This window comes from Ixodes scapularis, unplaced genomic scaffold, assembly GCF_016920785.2.
Source record: "Ixodes scapularis isolate PalLabHiFi unplaced genomic scaffold, ASM1692078v2 PGA_scaffold5__190_contigs__length_132052651, whole genome shotgun sequence".
In the NCBI taxonomy this organism is placed as follows: Eukaryota; Metazoa; Arthropoda; class Arachnida; order Ixodida; family Ixodidae; genus Ixodes; species Ixodes scapularis.
In genome coordinates this window covers 97,507,773-97,526,300 of record NW_024609880.1, presented here as the reverse complement: position 1 = coordinate 97,526,300, position 18,528 = coordinate 97,507,773, and the positions used below count along the sequence as shown (strand labels likewise).

Sequence of the window (18,528 nt, the reverse complement as noted above, 5' to 3'; positions counted from 1 at the left end):
TTTCGCATTCACAACTCGTAAGAAGTGCTTAGGTGTCCTCGGACTTTTTCAGTCGCGCACCAGTCACCTAGCTGTGTTTGGAGATTTCTGTTTTTCCTTTGTTCCCCTCCTCCAGGGATTATTATCATTATTCTTGTCCGGCCCGCTGGTACCTTTGCATTATTTGCAACATCATCATAACCTTAAAATGCAAGCCGTTCACCGTTGTTGGTGTTAGACTGGTGGCAGCTGTTAAAACTGGTTTGCTCTACTGACGTCTGACTCCTGATTAGCTCAGTCGATAGGGCGCTCCACTGGAAATGGAGATGACCCAGGTTCAATACCAGGACCAGGCGGATTTTTTTCAGTCGCGCACCAGTCACCTAGCTGTGTTTGGAGATTTGTGTTTTTCCTTTGTCCCCTTTTTCCAGGGATTATTATCGTTATTCTTGTTTAGCTCGCTTGCACCTTTGCTATAATTGCATTAGAATCATATTAATGTGAGCTCGTTCTGAACAAGTGCTCTTGAAATCGCCCTCAAATATGGCGTCCAGAGAATACCTTGTATAACTAGGGCATTTTTAAGTAGCCACGGTTGTCTTGATAAACTGACGCCGGAAGTGCTTTCGGTGCCTGGCCCTTTTGGCTCGTATTCAGAACCATAGCGAAGCCATGCCAGAACACTCTGTCAGGTGTATTTTGGACGGCTCGGGCCGTAAAAAGGCACCTGATAGCGTGTTTTGATTACTATTTTTAGAGAAGAGTATGTGACGAAACTATCATTATATCCTGTAGCTAGGGCTGTATGCTGCAGGTCCGAAGGTTATTCTTTTGGTTGGCATATGGGAACAACAAATTTGATTAGCTAATTATTGGCGTTCGTGACGTTATATTCATAAGCTACTCTTGAAAGCTTTGTGATATTTAAATGAAGGAAAACTCACCTACTTGCTTTGCATTTAAAGCGGTTTCGATACGAGTATCAGTCAAAATAATGTAAGAAGGTGCCAAAGAGCAAGAACTGATTTTTGTTGGCTCTAAAAAATAAATGTGGAGACTTACCTTTCTTGCTGGTATAATCTTGTCGATGACATAGATAGAAAAGAGCTTTAAACACATTTCGTAGCGAACACACCAGCTATTCCCCCTAAAGGTGAGACGTCATGTCGAGTTCTGTATCTTAATAACAATTCACTCGAGTTGCAGCACCAGTGCGTTTAATGCACAAATATTAAATGTACGTTTGTGCGCTAGGTCTTAGTGCAAGAACACGACTACATCACTGCGTTACAATATCAAAGTTCTGAACAACTTCGAGCCAAAATAACTAGTCACCAAGGTTTGTACAACAGCATTTTTATTTACACACGCCAAAGCCGGCGGAGGCCGCTGTGGCATTCATATGTCCCTCTGCAGTAGAACATACCGCCTCTGCTCCCGTTCGCCGACTTCGAATCTCTGATCACATATGTAAAGTATCCTCCCAACAAAGCATTTCAAACATTTGCTTTTTCTATCTCTAAATGGCACAATGATCTTTTTTTTACAACGTATACTGGAACAGGATGTCATTGGAGGAACAAGGTCACGATTTCCAAACTACTTGAATCTATTGAGCGATGTTATATCTTGCATGCACTTTCTCTCAGACGCTCGATGGCAAAACACGCGAACAAAGAACATTCAGTTTCTACTAAGAATGTTTTTTTTCCAGAGCAGGACGAAACCTTTGAGTGGTGCTTGTGACATTTGCAAGGAGGTATGTGCAATGGCAACTTTGAGGGAAAATTGCTACAACATGCTTCCTTCTGGCGAAGTAGGTTTTCCTGCAGGAAAAGTTTGGGGTGATACCAAAATATATCTTGGTTCGGATATGTTTACTGTATCACTGTTTGTGGTGAAAAAGTGGTAAATACAGTTGCACAATTTCCAGTAGGCAAACGAAGAGCTGAACAAAATGTACATGAAAAATTTGGAAATAAATTGGTTATAACTTTTGATTTGCTTCTCCTGAACGACTACTATGTGCTAAAGTAAAGCAAATAATGGCTTCGAATGCACTGACAAAATAAATAAATCAGGGCCTTTCGTTAGGTTTCCATTTAATTACTTTGTTTTATAAGTTGTTGGACTTAAAAATACATATTAGTGAAAACAATAGATAAAATTTCATCATGCCTAAGGCTAACACGATATCCGTTTCAAGCTTATCAAATTGCAAATATCACATGAAATTGCAAATGTGTATTGTAACCGAAGCCACACGAAACTAATTTTGTAAGTTACGTTACAGAATAATGCAGCTTATGAATGTAGCCACTAATGTTTATGACATCATAGCATGTTGATATGTAGACTCCGCTAAATATATGTATGCATTCTGATAATATTCACGGCAATAAAATATTGTCCTCACCCGTTAAACCTCATTTTTGACTGAAATAAGCAGTTCGGGACGTTATACATAGGTTCAGTTGAGTACTCTGGGTTTAACTGTTATTGTATATCAGCATGTGTTGGTAGATATGTGCACGACTAACCTGTGGAATGAATGCTGCTCTCCCACTCAATCCAAACACTGTTTATCCAGTGGAATCCCTGAGAAAACGCGCATTTAAAATTTAACAGTCAGTCACTGTTATAACTTTATAAGTTAATTGTTACATAAATTCGGACAAGAAAGTTTTCTCATATACCCTGGTACATTTGAAAACGCGCTTTCTCCGAGTGGTGTAAAGTAATACTCCTAGAAAGGTCACATATACTCGTGAAATGTCCATCAAAATTCTGAAAAAGTGATGCAGCAAATATGAGGATGTATTTATAGTGATCTGAACTAGATTTCGCTTCACTAAACTGAATGTTGGTTTAATTTGTTTGAAATTTTTTTTAAAAATATTATTCCTTCCAAAAAGAGTTTCATCCGTTGTTAACTGAACATTTTAGGCTATTCTACTTCGCGCTAAGACCAAAGCCTGACGACATAAAACGTACCTAAGCGCAATTTTATGGGTACGCCTTTTACCAAATCGTTTCTCAGAGCGAAGTTTATGATAATAGGAAGATGCGTGATTGCTTAGATTTTTTATAGGGATGCGCATTAAGGTTAAATTGCTTTTAGTAGCACGTCAGATGTTGCTATGAAGTGTTCTCTTCTCTTGTGACCTATCAAAGAGAAGTTTAGAAATATCACATGATACCATGCAGTTTAATCATTAGCGTTATTTTTGATCACAACACTTCTAAAGCGGCCATAAATTACGCCAGTGTAAAGTGTAGTGGGGAAAAGCTTGGGGCGTAACGGAATTCAATACTGTTCATTCGTACACTACATATAAATCACAAAGCGTAAGACTGAAGCCTTCTTCGTATGAAAGAATTCGTCCATCTCATATGGGGCAATAATAGCATATCAACATGTGTGATAAACAGTCAAGTTATAACCAGATCAAGCGAGTTCAGAGGTGTAGATAAGTAAACCAAAACTGCGGTCTCAAGAATATACTGTGGTTAGAGTTATGGCGGCTGCCGAGAAATATCACATAGTAAAGAGGTTCCAAAGTTTAGATACAAAAGCAAAAATGATTCAACATCACTACATTTATTGTTTTCCGGACCAGCATTGGTCAGAAATCGTAGATCTCCTTTTTATTCGCGTTTCCAGATAGCCAACGCGTTTTTTGCCGCATTCGACTGATGTGATCTGAAGAAATTCAGCAAAACCATTTCTTATGAAACGAACGTCATCCAAGTTTCTTCATACTCTCGATCGCGCATGTGACAATGGTTATACTTAAATATTTAAATGAATGAACGAGAGAGTATGTTGGTAAATGCAGCGTGAACGGGAAAAATAAACACGTAGGGGCAAGGGAGCTGTACCTGTATGTCCTTCACCCTCACGTGCTTCTTAGTTCTGTTCACATAAATCGAAGCCAACCTGTTAATGGGATCATTCCAACTCAGATTGAAATGAGACGTCACCCGCGTTGTTTGCAGTTGAAAGTAATCAGCTTAAAAAGCCGCTAATATATATTTAAAGAAAAAAAAAAAGTGAACGCTTCTTTTTTACTCGAAAGATTTAGGGCCATATCACAGCTTTTATGAAGTAAAACAATGTCCATTCTGGATTTATAAATTTTCCTAAGGTAATGGGCCTTGTGGGCGTCATCAGGTTTGACAATATCAGCCGATTAAAATCAGAAAAAAAATGAGTACCACATTTTTGGAATTTCTGACTGTAGGTCACGCCAAATCTATGGCCGTTTGCCCGAAAGGTGGATGATTGTCACGTTCAGAAAGAATGCCAGTGAAACACTTTCTCGCTTTTCTTGACAGCTTCACGTTTTGGCCACGAGATGCCCTGCTTGTTTTATGGCGTTAAAATCCGTCAGTGCGATAAAGACGCTTCCTCCCACATATTTCGTCTGGTTGCTTTCTGCGTAATTGTTACCACTAAAAGCACGCTGGTTTTCCCTGAGTTACGTTCCAACTTTTACACAATCGTATTTTTTGGCCATCTGTTGCCACTGTAGATTTTTGTCTGAAAACTAAAATGTGAAAGTAGTAGGTGCATCTTTTCGTTCGTGACCGAAACAAAAATCCAGAGTACAAATAAGCTGAATTCAATGTTAATCATTTCTGAACGTAGACACTTGCGTCGTCTCTATATACAAAAAAAAAAGTAACATCAGCAATATTTAAAGTGGCCCCTTTTGTGAAACTAAAGCAGGTGCCAAAATACAGAAGAAACGCTGTACAAAGAAAGATGTCGAGCGGCAGCACACTCCAAATCACATACAGCCGTTCTCGCTGTCGTTGTAGCGCACCGTGTCGTCAAATGGGTTATACCTTTCCGACACTTTCAGGCCGCCAGCGACCTTTTTTTTTTTTTTACCCTTCTTTTTCTTTTAAGCAAACGTTCAGGCTCCGGAAGGGTCACGATGCCATGGACACAAAGAAGACATGTTTTGTGGAGGGTGACATGTCATAAAAATGGTAGCTTTGGCCTTTCGCACTCCGTTCTAACTCGCTCGTGAGCAAACACACGCTTGCATGGAAACTCCGCGGACGATTGGTCATCACTCGGGTTACACAACACGTTTTTTGTTTTTGTGTGCGATCTCCGCTTCGTTCACAGCATGGTCTGCTGAAGATGGTTGGGCGAGGCGGACGGACTTCTGCCATCAGAAGCTCGCCTCGGAAGGAACTGGAAAGGAAACGGCTCCATTGTAAGCCTAATATACTTTAGTGGGTAATTGAAAAGCATCCGCACTCACCGGTAGGCTCATTAAAGTTTGTTTAAGCTCAACAGGAAAATTTGTGGGAAAATAAAAATAAAAAAAGCGAACTAGTGAGAAAATCAGCGCTTCCTATTTTTATTGCTGTTTGTGAATAGCGAATTCCTTGGGAGGGCATGTCGCAGCATTTAAGTTGCACAGAACAACGCAGCCTGCCTAAATGTTCTACAAAAGGCTGACTAAAGCAGTGACGTTGTGTCTAACTACTTGTCTCAGTATTAAAAATAATTATCCACAACAAAGTATAGGTTAGCCACTTTTTGACAGAAGCAATGACATAGCACAGCACATATTAAAAGCACGTTGGGAACATCCCAGAATGTCCAATCTACGCGTCACTTGAAAATTTGGGAGATTAACATATACATGACTGCAAGATGAGGTAGAATAAGGAATAATGCATTCAAGCTGCCAAAGGACATGATATTTTCATACGTTTTACGCAAGATTGGTAAAAAGCAGGATCAGAATCAAGGGCGCGTTCGATGCTTGCACTAGTAGGCAGAGGTGGGGGTATAAGCGCTTTTGAAAAATGCGCTGTAGTAAGCGGCCATCTTCTCATGCTCGTCGCAGCATGCAAAACATGCAAAAGGTTTGCATTTCGTCTTGGGGTGCTGGTGGGAGTGATGTCCATGTGTTTGGAATTGTTTACAAAAATGCCAGTTTCACGTTTAATTCTTTATTGCTTTTTTTGGAATGGAGTAACTCAATTACATGAGACACATCAATGGCCACATAACAATAAATGTGCTACAATGACCGATTGTTTTTGTTCTTCGTAACCCATGATTTCAAATGAACTTTTCCATTCGGTCGTATAAAAATATACACAATTGACTGTAGTTGTTTTTGTTACTTTTCCCCAGTAAGATACTTCATGCTCCTGCGGCGTCGTCAAAGCCAGAAAAAAAGCACGCCACTTTGTCTTGAAATACACTGTATGGAAGTATTCACAGGTCACTCCTAGAAGCACTACATAAGTTGGCACAATATTCTGCAGTAATGCAGGTTCGACGATCACAGTTTATACATTTGAGTCTATCAAAACTGTTCTTTTACACCCTGTGGTTGTCAGTCGTAAGTAGAACGCGCACACACACAGATACGCACGAATAAAAAGCACAAAGGAGTTTCGATCACAGCAGCAGCCAGAAGCTCGTGAATGAGTCAATCCATCGGACAGACAGCCGTGTTTGGTCGAGCTGTTCGTCGAACGGATACTCAATGGATACGTATGTTACAGCGGCTCACTTGTACAAGGAGGGGTGTCTTGCACTCAGGATGGGGATAGAGAAGTGAGGGGGAGGCAGGGGAAAGGACACTGCAAGAGGAAGGAGTGCCGGTGCGATGAGAGGTAAGTCATAGAACGCATGCCGGTCATCCGGGACCCTACGCTGGTCATGCCCGCGAGACTTCATGACTTCATAAACCACACAGTCACCTCAGCAACTAGCACACTCTACAGACGTTGTTTGTTCAAAAAGTCCATTGTCAATAAAGCTCAAGAGAGGACGTAACGAACTACATGTATCGCGACAGTTTTTTTCTTTCGATAGCAAACAAGAGGAATGGTGCAAGGTTATTTGTCAAAGTGCACTACTGATAAAAAAAAAAAAGTCATTCTGTTTTGTGTGCAGGAGGGGTAGGTAGGGGTATGACCCCTTAGGCACCCCCACAAAAAAAGAAAAAAAAAACATGGTTCCTAAAAAAAAAGAAATGCTAACTGACGCAAGCTTGCCCATGAGTTTTGTGCGTGGTCAGGGGAGTGTATGATGGGAAGGAATGCATCACATGGGAGCTGCTTTCGTAGGCGCCATAAAGATTAGCAGTCCAGCCAAGCGCACACTGCGTATAGCGATTTGGTGTTTTGAGACGATCGCAGATAGGAATTCTTGCCGAGATAAAAATCATTGATGCGTATCTCAGCTGGTCCGCTAGATGCACAATACCGTATGTACAATTACTAGAGACTACCAGACGCTACAGCGACACCGACATTGGTCTACACTCTACAGGTGGGTGCCAGTCACGAAGGTCAGTTTCGCTGGGAGAGCGTTAGACAGTATTCGACCGCGGCGCCGCTGGACAGAGATGTTGAATTGTCGCTAGCTCTGGTGACCCTGCTCATGCAATAGAGAGCGTTCGGGAACTATGTTCCAGTGGCCGCGGGCTCCCAGGTACAGGCAAGCAATCACTGTCACAACTTGCAGTGTTTTTGTCTTAAATAACAGTCACACACTTATACTTCTGTGGCGCTTTCCTAAAGCGACTTACGCTTATGCTGGTGTTCGCATAAGACATCCGGCGACCCTCACTTCTAACACACGGCGTCTGAGAGAGGGTTTTTCGCAGTACACCAAGCACCTGGAAAGGAAAAATATTTTTTATTAATTGCTTGAAAGTTGAGGCTTGCTGAATCAAGCACAGTCCTAATTTATGATTAGGGTGGCATAGTTATGTTATAGTTATTATTAGGGTGAGGTAGTTATCAGCAGCCTAAGCTACGTGCGTTGTAAATACGGTAGTTAAGTTCTGTTGTGGGTATCAATGCGGTTAGTTGCAAACATATTGGTGACGATTGAACACTTCACATAGACAATGCACTGTTTTACAAATTACATAAGAATTACTTCTTCATGAAAAACATATGCAAAGATTGGTTGCATGAAACAAAACCTATAATATACTGTTTAACAATGTAATGTATGCGTTCGCTTAGTTTGTTGTTTTGTGGGAAATTGCCTTTAAATTTCAGAGTGAAAAATATTTCCAGTAATTTGTATTTTTTGACAATCATAAATTCCAGTCCCTAACGGGATCAAAAGTTATTATTAAAAGTTTATATAGTAAACACATCAATTATTAATAGTACATTATTTGATGTATTATTAAAACTTGTTTGCATACGTCCAGAATATGATTGGTACTACCTCCTTGTATCTGCAAAACAATTGTACATCATTGCCAGCCAAGAAATAAAAATATGGTGCTCAAGGCCAAGGAGATAATTTTTGTGACAAATTGCGAATTTGTTTTTATGTAATCTACACAAATTTGGGAGTATTCATTTGATCTTCGAGCCGGCCTATTTTAGAGTGCACGTAAGAGCCGGGTACTTACCTCTCCATTAAAGAAGCAAAACAAAAGTGCGACACATAACCCCTGAAAAAAAAGAAAAAAAAAGGACACATGTAATTAGAAGAAAAAAAAATTGCTCTCCAAAGTCCCTTTCGAAAACTTTACAAGCTTCCTACAAACGTCTTAAGCTGCTACTGAATTTAAAGCAAGCTTTGTAAGCAATCTTTCTAGGAATCTCTTATTTAGAGTATATTCGGATGCACCAGATGCGCGCGGGCCTTTCTAGTTTAAAATGGCAATGTTTTATGCCTTGAAAGGGCAAAAATTATGACATGGGCTGGAATTCAGTAATACACAAGAAAGGCTGTCTGAGGCAACTTAAAAACCGTGATTCGGGGCTTTTTTGGCGACCTTTTCCGCTCGTAATAATCAGGGCACCTGGCTGGGGTAAAGTCAGTTTGTTTAATATTTTCAGGATTCCAGATGTGTGAAAACCAATTAACATGCGAAAGCAACGCTAACGCCCGAGAAGTTTTTTGCGTGACCTTCAGGCGGCGACCATTTCTATTTGAGCAAGAACTTCTGTTGCTGTTTTGGTAGCTCTTTGGGGTCCAATACAGGAACATATGCAAATTCTGTAGGTCTAAATAACCTAAAATTAAAAAAAAAAAACTACTACGCCAACGTTTTTGTAACTATAAGCTACAAGTCTCCATGAGGAAAGGCAAGCATCAAAACCGTTTGAATGTTATTCATGGTGTTCTTAAAAAAGTTAATTTCGGTTCTAGCTGTAATAAAGCAGCCACAAACTTGGCACGAAAAGAAGTTCGAAATGATACGGGTGATAAAACAATATACTAAAATATGTAACTTTCGACAGTATTCAGTAGATTTCTTAGAAAGGCCACGCTCACATTGCCGTGTGGGCTACGCGCTGGCCGTACCAATCAAACGCCTCCCTTTCCTCGCCTGACCGCTCTTTCTCTGCGCGCACGTGTGGGCGGGAGCGGGGATAGACATAGGACCGGTCAAACGAGCACGTGACTTCCACCTTACTCTGTCAACTTGGGGGTGGACAAAGTGTACAGTACAAGAGACTCACCTGAAGTGAAGTGACCAGGGCCGAGATGATTTCATAGGCAAGAAAAATGGACCCTTTGTCGGGGCGAAAAGGTGTGACCACGTAGTGCAGCCCCAACAGCGGAAGCAGGATTACAGTGGCCCTCACTGCCTTCCTAAAATAAAGAAATAAAAACAGACAAAAAATTGTAAGATGCTCTCCTCATCAACCTTCAAGTACGTGTATTTGAACCGAAACCACATATAGCGGCGCAAATTTATAAAAAGAATATATATATATATATATTTTCGTATCATTTTTTTAAGTTTCATTGTATATATCGTAATATATAGTATTGTTTATTATTTATTTATTTATGATTTTTATTGATATATTATTTATTCGTTAGCTTATCAGCTTTATTTTATATAATATTTACTAGTTTTATTGTGTATATTTACTAGTTTTATTGTGTATTGTGTCATCGAGTAATTAAATCACAAATGATTTGAAAAAAAAATATGGCTGCAGAAACCACTGTTGTTGTTTCTTTATGAATTGCGACAACATTCGTCTAGGGCAACCTCAAGGACGACGTCTGAGACGACGTCGATGACGACGTCCTAGAGAACGACATCAAAGACAACGTCTAGAACGACCTCTAGGGTGATCTTAAGGACGACCTCTAGGACGACCTCAAGGTCGTCAGGTCCTTCGAAGAGGGTGCGATTGTGAAGGAGTGTGAGAATGTGAGCTGAAATGGTCGACTGCATCTAAAGAATGCTATCACGTTAAAATCGCTACCACAACTACTAAAATACATACACACAAAAAGCTCATCGCTTCATAATAAAAAGCCTAATGAAGAAGTCCGAGCCCTTCCCATTATATAAAAAAGAGGCTTAACCTATAAAAAGAAGCGGCTAGGTGCAGTTCAATAAATAAATAAAGTTATTAATTCTTTAATACCACATGATCACGTGTTCCTCCAAGCGATCGACATTTACATGGCAATTTGTTTAGAAAAAGAAACGTTATTTAAAGAATAAGTAGTTTAGTCTCAAATTATTTCAAAGGTTATAAAAATGATCCTTTTTTATCTAGTACCGTTTTTTTAAACACAATTCACCTAAGAAACTGCGCAACTTGAGAATGTTCAGCCTTTAGCTTACCATTCCAAAGCTTTGTAGTAAAAGTGAACTTAACTTAGAAATAGGCCAAGTATTACCCCAATAAAACGCAGGTGCTCTGAAGAAGTGCTAATGAATTAACGTGAGGCATATAATTTTACTACAATTAACCTAATTATAGTTTATTGTAACGACGTCAATTACATTTATCATTCAGGAAAGCGTTTCGATTTGGATAGTTTATTATGAGCGAGGGAGTTATGTTAATAGTTGTGACGGTAGCCATTATCCGCAGCCAGACATTTCGAAGTGTTATAGCTTCGTTATTTTTATTATCAAATTTACGTGAACCAATGTATTTATTATTCTCACACGTCTGTGTGTTGTGGGCAAGCATGTTTCTAAGATACCAGATTATTTCTATTTAATGATGCATCTCAAATGAGGATCCACATTAAATGTCCAGAAAGGGCAACGCAAACATGCTCGTGTCATATGTGGAATTCAGAAATAGTTTATAAAATATGTTAGTAAAATGCAGCAATATGCCAAAGTTCATATACGCATTGCCATGCAAATTAGTTGGGCAAGCTAAAATACAAAACGTAAATTAAGTTAGTAGAGCAATCTCTAACTAAATAAGTACTTCAAATGGTTTTATAAATATTCTCAGAGCGCTCCAAGCATTTACAGTTAGAGATTGTGTTGATGATTCGCCGAGGAGTTATTTTAGAAATCAAGCGGCTGCAAGGAGATTGACCAATAAGCATTCAGGTCCAAGGTACAAAAAACGAAAACAAAATATAAAGCTAAAACTGACCTAAAATTGACTGGTGGTTTGCAGTGGAGCCAGCTTGAAATCAAGTGTCCTCTAGCAATAAACACGGTATATTTGTCAAACGTAGTTTAACTTCATAAAACAACGTATAAAGACCACCGGTTAATGGTCAACCTCAAGCGGTCTAGCTTATAGATTTGCTGAAGTTTGATTTAAAAAAATTTAATCCAGGGTTTACAAACAAACTCCAATAGAAAATAGAAAGAATACAAAAGCTGGCGTATTAGGCACAGAAGAAATTTGAGAACGTGTGGTGTTTGTGTTTACTAATTTTTAAACGCAAACCCAATCTAAAAATTACAACAAACCACAACAATAATATTTAAAATAAAGCTTTAAAGTACCGGAAGCCTTAGGAACCGCAGCAAAACGATGCATATTAGAATTGAGAAAAAAGTGCTTAAAAGATATTGGTTCAAACTTTGCTTCAAAAACCTGCTGATTTCGTAGTATTTACTCGTCATTTTTATTATTTACACTGAAGAGACATTATGTTACACACACAAAACTTTTTAGTTTGATTTTTGTGAGTATGTTTTTGTTGTCATTGTTCCAATAACTGTTTTCAAATATTTTCACAAAATAATTTATGTTTACCGGCGATTCAATTAACTGAGCCTGACTGGCTGATGTGACAAATTTTGTATCACGTAATTCAGCAATGTACATTCCGATGAAATCAGCCTATTGTTGTAAATATATCTATACTATTTTTCTACGGTTCAGACATGCAGCATGTGAATAGTACTGCTAAGTAGCTGCAAGTTGTTAGCAGTAAAATTGAGCAGCATGACATAATTATCTTGTTGAGTGAGGCTCTGCGGTCAAACCAAAGTTAATAAAACCTCTGAGTGACTTCACGCGCCAAATGTAGCATATATAGACAACCTGAATATGCATGTATGAATCGTAACAATAACTTTTAATTATCTCAATTTGTAATAAACTGGACACACCCGCGAACAGTTTATGTCCAAACTTCGGAAATTTCCGAATTCAATTTTAGCCCCATTTAAATTTAAGAGTCACACACAGATCCAAGGGGGGGGGGGGGGGGGGGCGACGGGGGCGGCGCCCCCCCCCCCCCCCAACCAAAGTCGATCCCTCTCCCTCCCCCCTTCTCGGAGGGCAATTTGACACGGGAGGACCACCCTTGCACAAGAAAAAATGAGAGAACAGTATCCTTAAAAATTTGACACGGGAGGACCACCCTTGCACAAGAAAAAATGAGAGAACAGTATCCTTAAAAATTTTTCCGCCCCTCCCCCCCCCTCCAAAAAAAAAAAAAAAAAAAACACAACGGAGTTTTGGATCCGCCCCTGCGCAGGAGAAGGTAGTAAACGAGACATCAAAATATCTAACTTGTTGGCACCCGTCTATGACATAACTAGAAAAATGCCCCCCCCCCTCCCCATTTTCTTTTCTTTTTAATTGCAAAAATAAACAACGCATTGCCGAACGGTCGTTTTTTGCCCAAATGTAGCTCTTGCGTTTCGAATTAGATGCCAAAGCTTCAAAACTGACCGTTAGCTTATTCAGAAGTTGTAAGGGATTTTTTAAAATTTTAATGAGAAAGCGGCCGACAAGGCTGTCGAATGGCTGCTGAATGGCTCAAGTTACCAAAAACGGGCAAAAACGAGCCCCACTTTGCCAATTAAATTTTTGAAAAAGTACTTATAACTTTTGAGTGATTTTACGGTTCGTTCTGAAACTTTGTCATCTGGTTTCAACCGCCAGTGCGACATTTGGGCAGAAAGTGAACGCTTGGCAAATTGTAAATTATTTATTAAATGAAAAAAAAAAAAAAAAACATTCGGCGCATTTATTTTTTTTTGGGGGGGGGATAGGCTGTAGATATATACGTTGGAAGTTGTGCAGCTAACTATTTTCCCGATTGCACACGATAAAACATTTTTTTCTATATAATATTTCTTTTTCTCAAAAATATGGTGGGCACGTGATGCTGCGAATGCATTTATTTTCAATCGTGTAGTGTAAGCGCAATTGCCAGAACGGTTGAGTAAGCGGACGGCACCACCCACTTTGTCCTCCTCCGTCCACAAATCTAAATGTCGGAACGTGTTTTGTACAGATGCAATAGTCCACAACTTTAATTAGAAAGATTAGATTCGGTTAAGCAGTTACCATAGGAAAGCTTCTGAACGAATGTGTTAAAATATTATAAATATTAAGTAAAGTACTATCTGTTACAGGCTGAGTATTAAGGAGAAGCTCCTCGCATCTATTTCCACCTCAGCAGAGCGAACGCTATGCGGAAAGCAAAGTCGTCTGCTTCTTTTGCAGGAGTTGCGATGACGTCAGAAAGACGCCGAGCTTTGATTGGCTGTGATTGAAGGATAGTGGGTAGACCTCGAGGAAGCTTACTTTGAGGTCTACCCACTACGCTTTCAATCAAAGCCAATCACAGCTCGGCGTCTTTCTGACGTCATCGCAACTCCTGCAAAAGAAGCAGACGATCTTGCGCCCCGCATAGACAGGAGGCGACTTCCCCTGCAGCGTTCGTTTTGCTAAAGTGAAACGAGGTGGGAGGAGCTTCCACTTTACTCTGAACCTGTCACCGACAATAGGTGTAACTATGCTTGGAACTAATCTTATATGACACTAAATCTATTAAAGATAACGACAAATATGCCTGGCCTGAAGAAGTTCTAATGCGCGTTGATTTCCTTATGAGCCGTATAACGTGGAATACACGAATTACTGGCATCCACGAGCAGATATATTTAGCTCCTGGCAAGGTTGTATCACGCCAATAGTAAAAGTGGATTATCTTGGCACAGGCTACAAAAACGTAGTTGAATAAATGTCAGTACACGATGGGTATGCGGAGCGCAAGTTCGTCTGCTTCTTTTGCAGGGGTTGCGATGACGTCAGAACACCAAGCTTTGATTGGCTCTGATTGAAGGATAGAGGGTAGATCTCAAGGCAGCTTGCTTTGAGGTCTACCCACTATCCTTCGCAGTCAGAGCCAATAAGAGCTCGGCGTCTTTCTGACGCCACCGTAACTCCTGCGCACGAAGCAGACGACTCGCACTCTGCATAAGTTTGAACGATCTTTAAGAGACAACTTTAAGAGGTTGGGACCGCTCGGACGGCAACAACAGAAAACGCAAAAAGGCTCAAGAAGACTGAACTTACCTCGTACTTTCATTGTCCGGAGAATTAACGGCCCGGAGCTTTGTGACCAGAACACGGACGATATTTACGAGGAATGCAAAACTCAACTGCAACGAGTAAAAGAAAAGACATATCCTGTCACAAACGAAGAGCATCGCATAATGACAAACTTTGCCTTATGGGTTTGGACCGCTCAAATGTCGTGAGGAGAATTTACCTTGCTCTTTAATATAAAGGGTGATGATATGTGTCTGGGAGACAAACAAAAGCTTACAATGTTTTTGACACCTCAAAAATAAACCACGCGTCGCCGAACATTAAGCTCCCACCCGAATATACCGCTAGCGGCCCGGACAACATACCGAAGTTTCAGAGATGATCGCTATCTAATACAAAATTTATAGGCAATTTTTATAAATTTTCAGGGATCAATACGGGCCTGCTTGCGGTAGCCGACGCCACTCAACTCCATCTCTTAGTGATCTTTGAAGGCCGCGATTTTTTCACAAAACATTTCCGAAAATTGTTTATAACTTTTGAGTAAGATATATCCGTCAGTTTTGTAACTTTGGCCACAAGACCGGACCGCTAGCAATAGCTTTAGCGTTACCTAAACGTCTTCGAATGCAAAAACTCCATTTTGAAAAAAAAAAAAAAAACAACAGAAATTGTAAACGCTATTGCCGGTCACACATAGATGTCTAAAAAGGCAATTTATAATTAAGTTTTGCATACATTTGTCAAACCTATATAACAAAATGCAAATTCACGGAAATAAGGGTAATGGCACAGGCAAGCTGGCGGGCGATCATACTGAAAATTCACAATGGCTATTTATTACAGAAGTGCGCAGAGGCAAATTTCCACCGGCGCATACAGCGCGGTCGCCCAACCTTATCATCCCTCTCCCATCTAAAAACTCCCATCAATTTTTCACGCAAGTATTTTTGAGAACGTAAAAGAACTGAGATAACCGTATACAAAAACCGGCACATAGGCCCTCATCATTGTTATGAGTTCAAAATTTCAATATTATTCAATGAAGCATCATTTATCTTCTGTTTAGTTCTCGGAAGAGCTAGTGTGTTATCGAAAAATCAGAAATCCACTGGTTCCTTACCAAAATTGAAAAGCAAACGGGGACACTGAGTATGTATGTGTACCATACATCGTGCTCAACCCAGCACCTGAAAAGGCAAGGTTTGAACTTGAGAACCAATTGTGAATTTGTCACTGATACCAGAAGTAGGAGAGAACGAACGTTTCTTACATTTTGGACGCTTCCGGGTCCATCCTCCGGGCTACACCATACCCTATGGCAGGGAGGAGCGGAAACCCTGCCAAAAGAAAGGTTAAACATCATAATTTTTTGTAATATACGACAAAAAACGATTGTTACTGTTAGAATCTGGGCCGGCTTGCTAGAAACAGCGTCCCAGCTGAGACTGGAAGCAAGAAAGCGCTGCCAAAGCCAGCGCACGAGCTCTCAAGACGCTAGCGTGCCCCAGCTTTTGCAGTGCTTTCTTTCACCCAGTCTCAGCTGAGACGCTGTTCAAGCAAGCCGGCCCGGGTATTTCTTATTTCGTCAATATAAAAATATTGTCGTGCGTAGCCCCGCTCGAATGCTTCCTTCCATTTAGGCAATTATTAAGGTTTATCTGCTCAGGAACACAGCAAAGCTAACATGCTGCACATTTCGCCACGTTAAAAGGCTGCACATAATTCTGTAGAAGCCGAGTTTTCCTTTTGTCTGTTGGTGACACGGAAGCATAATTATGTTTGGCAAGACGGCGGTTCTGTCGAATTTACAAGAAATGTTCGTTTAACGTTTGCTTCGGAGGTCACAACTTCAGCTCTTCACATCCGCACGAATAATCGCACAATTTGGTTTCTATACATTTCAACACCTTTTCTCCCGGCAACCCTATTTTATTTTATATCTCTCTCAACACCTCGCATGGTTTATAAAACTACGGAAGAAAGTGATGTTTGCGATCGCAGACAGAGAGAGCTGCGCCTTACCCCATCCAATGAGAAGAAACCACTTGAGTATTTTGTCTTCCGCTATGAAAGCCATGACCAGAAGAGTGTGCAGGTAAAGCCCCTCGCAGAACATCCAGAGGTAGTTGCAGAGCAGGAAGTACTGCGTCACCACGTGCAATACCTGGCACCAGTCCTGAATGGAAAACCAATATTGCACAGCGTTCCACAACTTACAACACGGTCTAGACGCGCTCTGCTTTCGCACCATCACGTCTGGTTATTTCCAAAGTAACCTGAACAAAACAATACGACTTTGTGCCCACTTCATAGCTTCATAGCTGTTACCTCTTTTTGTAAAGCACGCTAATAAGGAGAGAAACATTTTGGGTTCCCTCAATGACCGGTGATCGCTTTAAAACGCGACTTATGACTAGTGTAATACTTGTGCTGGTGCCATAAATTACCTTTATGCTAGCTGATATGCTTGGCAGTGCTGCGTGTTTTTAGAGCGCAGCTCTTAGGGGCCCGTTCCCGGCTTGAGCGGCGTCGGCGTCGGCGTAACCAAGGTTACCCCAAGGTCACGCGACCCCCCAAGGTCATCTTGGGGAGGGGTCACGTGACCCCTCCCCAGGGTCACGTGACACCCAAGGTCACGTGACACCCAAAGACACGTGACACACAAAGCCACGTGACACCTCGAGGTCACGTGACCCCCGAGGTCACGTGACCACCCCCAGGGTCACGTGACCCCGGCCGAGGTCACGTGACCTCCCCGATGACGTCATCGGCATCCGCATCGTCATCATCACTAATGACCTCACCGGCATCCGGATCGTCATCATCACTGATGACGTCATCAGTGACGTCACTGATGACGTCACCGGCATCCGCATCGTCATCATCACGGACGACGTCATCAGTCACGTCACTGATGACGTCACCGACATCCACATCGTCATCGTCATCATCGCTGATGACGTCATCGGAGTCCGCATCGTCATCGTCACTGATGACGTCATCAGTGACGTCACTGATGACATTATCGGCATCGTCACGTGACCCCCCCAGGTCACTTCACCCCCCCTCCCCCCCAGTACCCTCCCCTCCTCCTCCTCAAGAGCTGCGCTCTAATTCGGTGTTACAGGGAGTTTTAAACGGCTTTCACTTTTTTTACTTGGTGGTATAATTCAGGTCAATGAGTTTGTAACGCCGAATATTGACAGACTTATGAAAGGCCTTAAAATACGCGTGGAAAACTCCATCGCAGCCAACTGTAAACTCTTAAAGCTTATTGTATTCTCTTAAAATTAATATTACACTTCATATAGTCCACGGAAAGCTTGTTAGCTCCAATGCTTTTTAAATAGTTCTCTTCAAAAAAAAAAAAGCCTGATTGACACAAAAGCTTTTTTATCTCCTCGCTTTCTTGTTGCAATATAATCGGACCGCATTAAGGTCTACAATATTGATTGCATAGCCATTAAAATTTTCTAGATGGGTGCTCAAAATTTAGTAAAGGTAGACTATTCAGGTATACAATTTAAGAATTACCTTATGCTGAATTATGAGAGTTTTTAAAATACGCTCGACTTCGTGTTAGCTTCCAAAAATCCAGTTCAAAGTAGCATGCACTCTTCTGTAGCCCCCACCCCACTTCAATTATGCTACGTAGCATTTCAATAAAATAAAGTACCAGTCTTACCGGATTCTCTTCGATAACATGGGGCTGTGCAATGACATGAATGTACCACAATATCCAACATAGGTTATTGATTATGAACGATGTGAAGAGGTTTTTGTGAATGGTGATCCGTCGACAACGCAGGGACCTGCGGAAAAATAGGGCAACAAGCTTTACAAAGGTAAATGTAAAAAAAAAAAGAAGCTCACAGGATTTAACTTTCAGAACCACTAGTGCTTTCTGGATAGCAAATATGTGTATGCGCAGCGTCTTTGGTTTAGTCTAAACTTGTTTAAACGATTGCACACACCATGTTAAACTAAACTTAGAAAAACTGCGGG

At 40.9% G+C, this 18,528-nt stretch overlaps 1 protein-coding gene across 1 annotated transcript in view; it reads right to left on the bottom strand.

Moving 5' to 3' along the window:
- Positions 1-4,924: 4,924 nt before the first annotated feature.
- LOC8040172 (calcitonin gene-related peptide type 1 receptor) overlaps positions 4,925-18,528 on the bottom strand; it is a 100,383-nt gene continuing 86,779 nt past the window's right edge. Inside the window, exons 9-17 of the mRNA XM_040500166.2 lie at positions 18,209-18,335; positions 16,546-16,699; positions 15,794-15,860; positions 15,644-15,710; positions 14,545-14,630; positions 9,460-9,592; positions 8,400-8,441; positions 7,554-7,643; positions 4,925-5,188 (exon numbers count right to left, since the gene is read on the bottom strand). Coding sequence (XP_040356100.1) covers positions 5,114-5,188; positions 7,554-7,643; positions 8,400-8,441; positions 9,460-9,592; positions 14,545-14,630; positions 15,644-15,710; positions 15,794-15,860; positions 16,546-16,699; positions 18,209-18,335 — 841 coding nt within the window. The 3' untranslated portion in view covers positions 4,925-5,113. The remainder of the gene's footprint in view (positions 5,189-7,553; positions 7,644-8,399; positions 8,442-9,459; positions 9,593-14,544; positions 14,631-15,643; positions 15,711-15,793; positions 15,861-16,545; positions 16,700-18,208; positions 18,336-18,528) is intronic.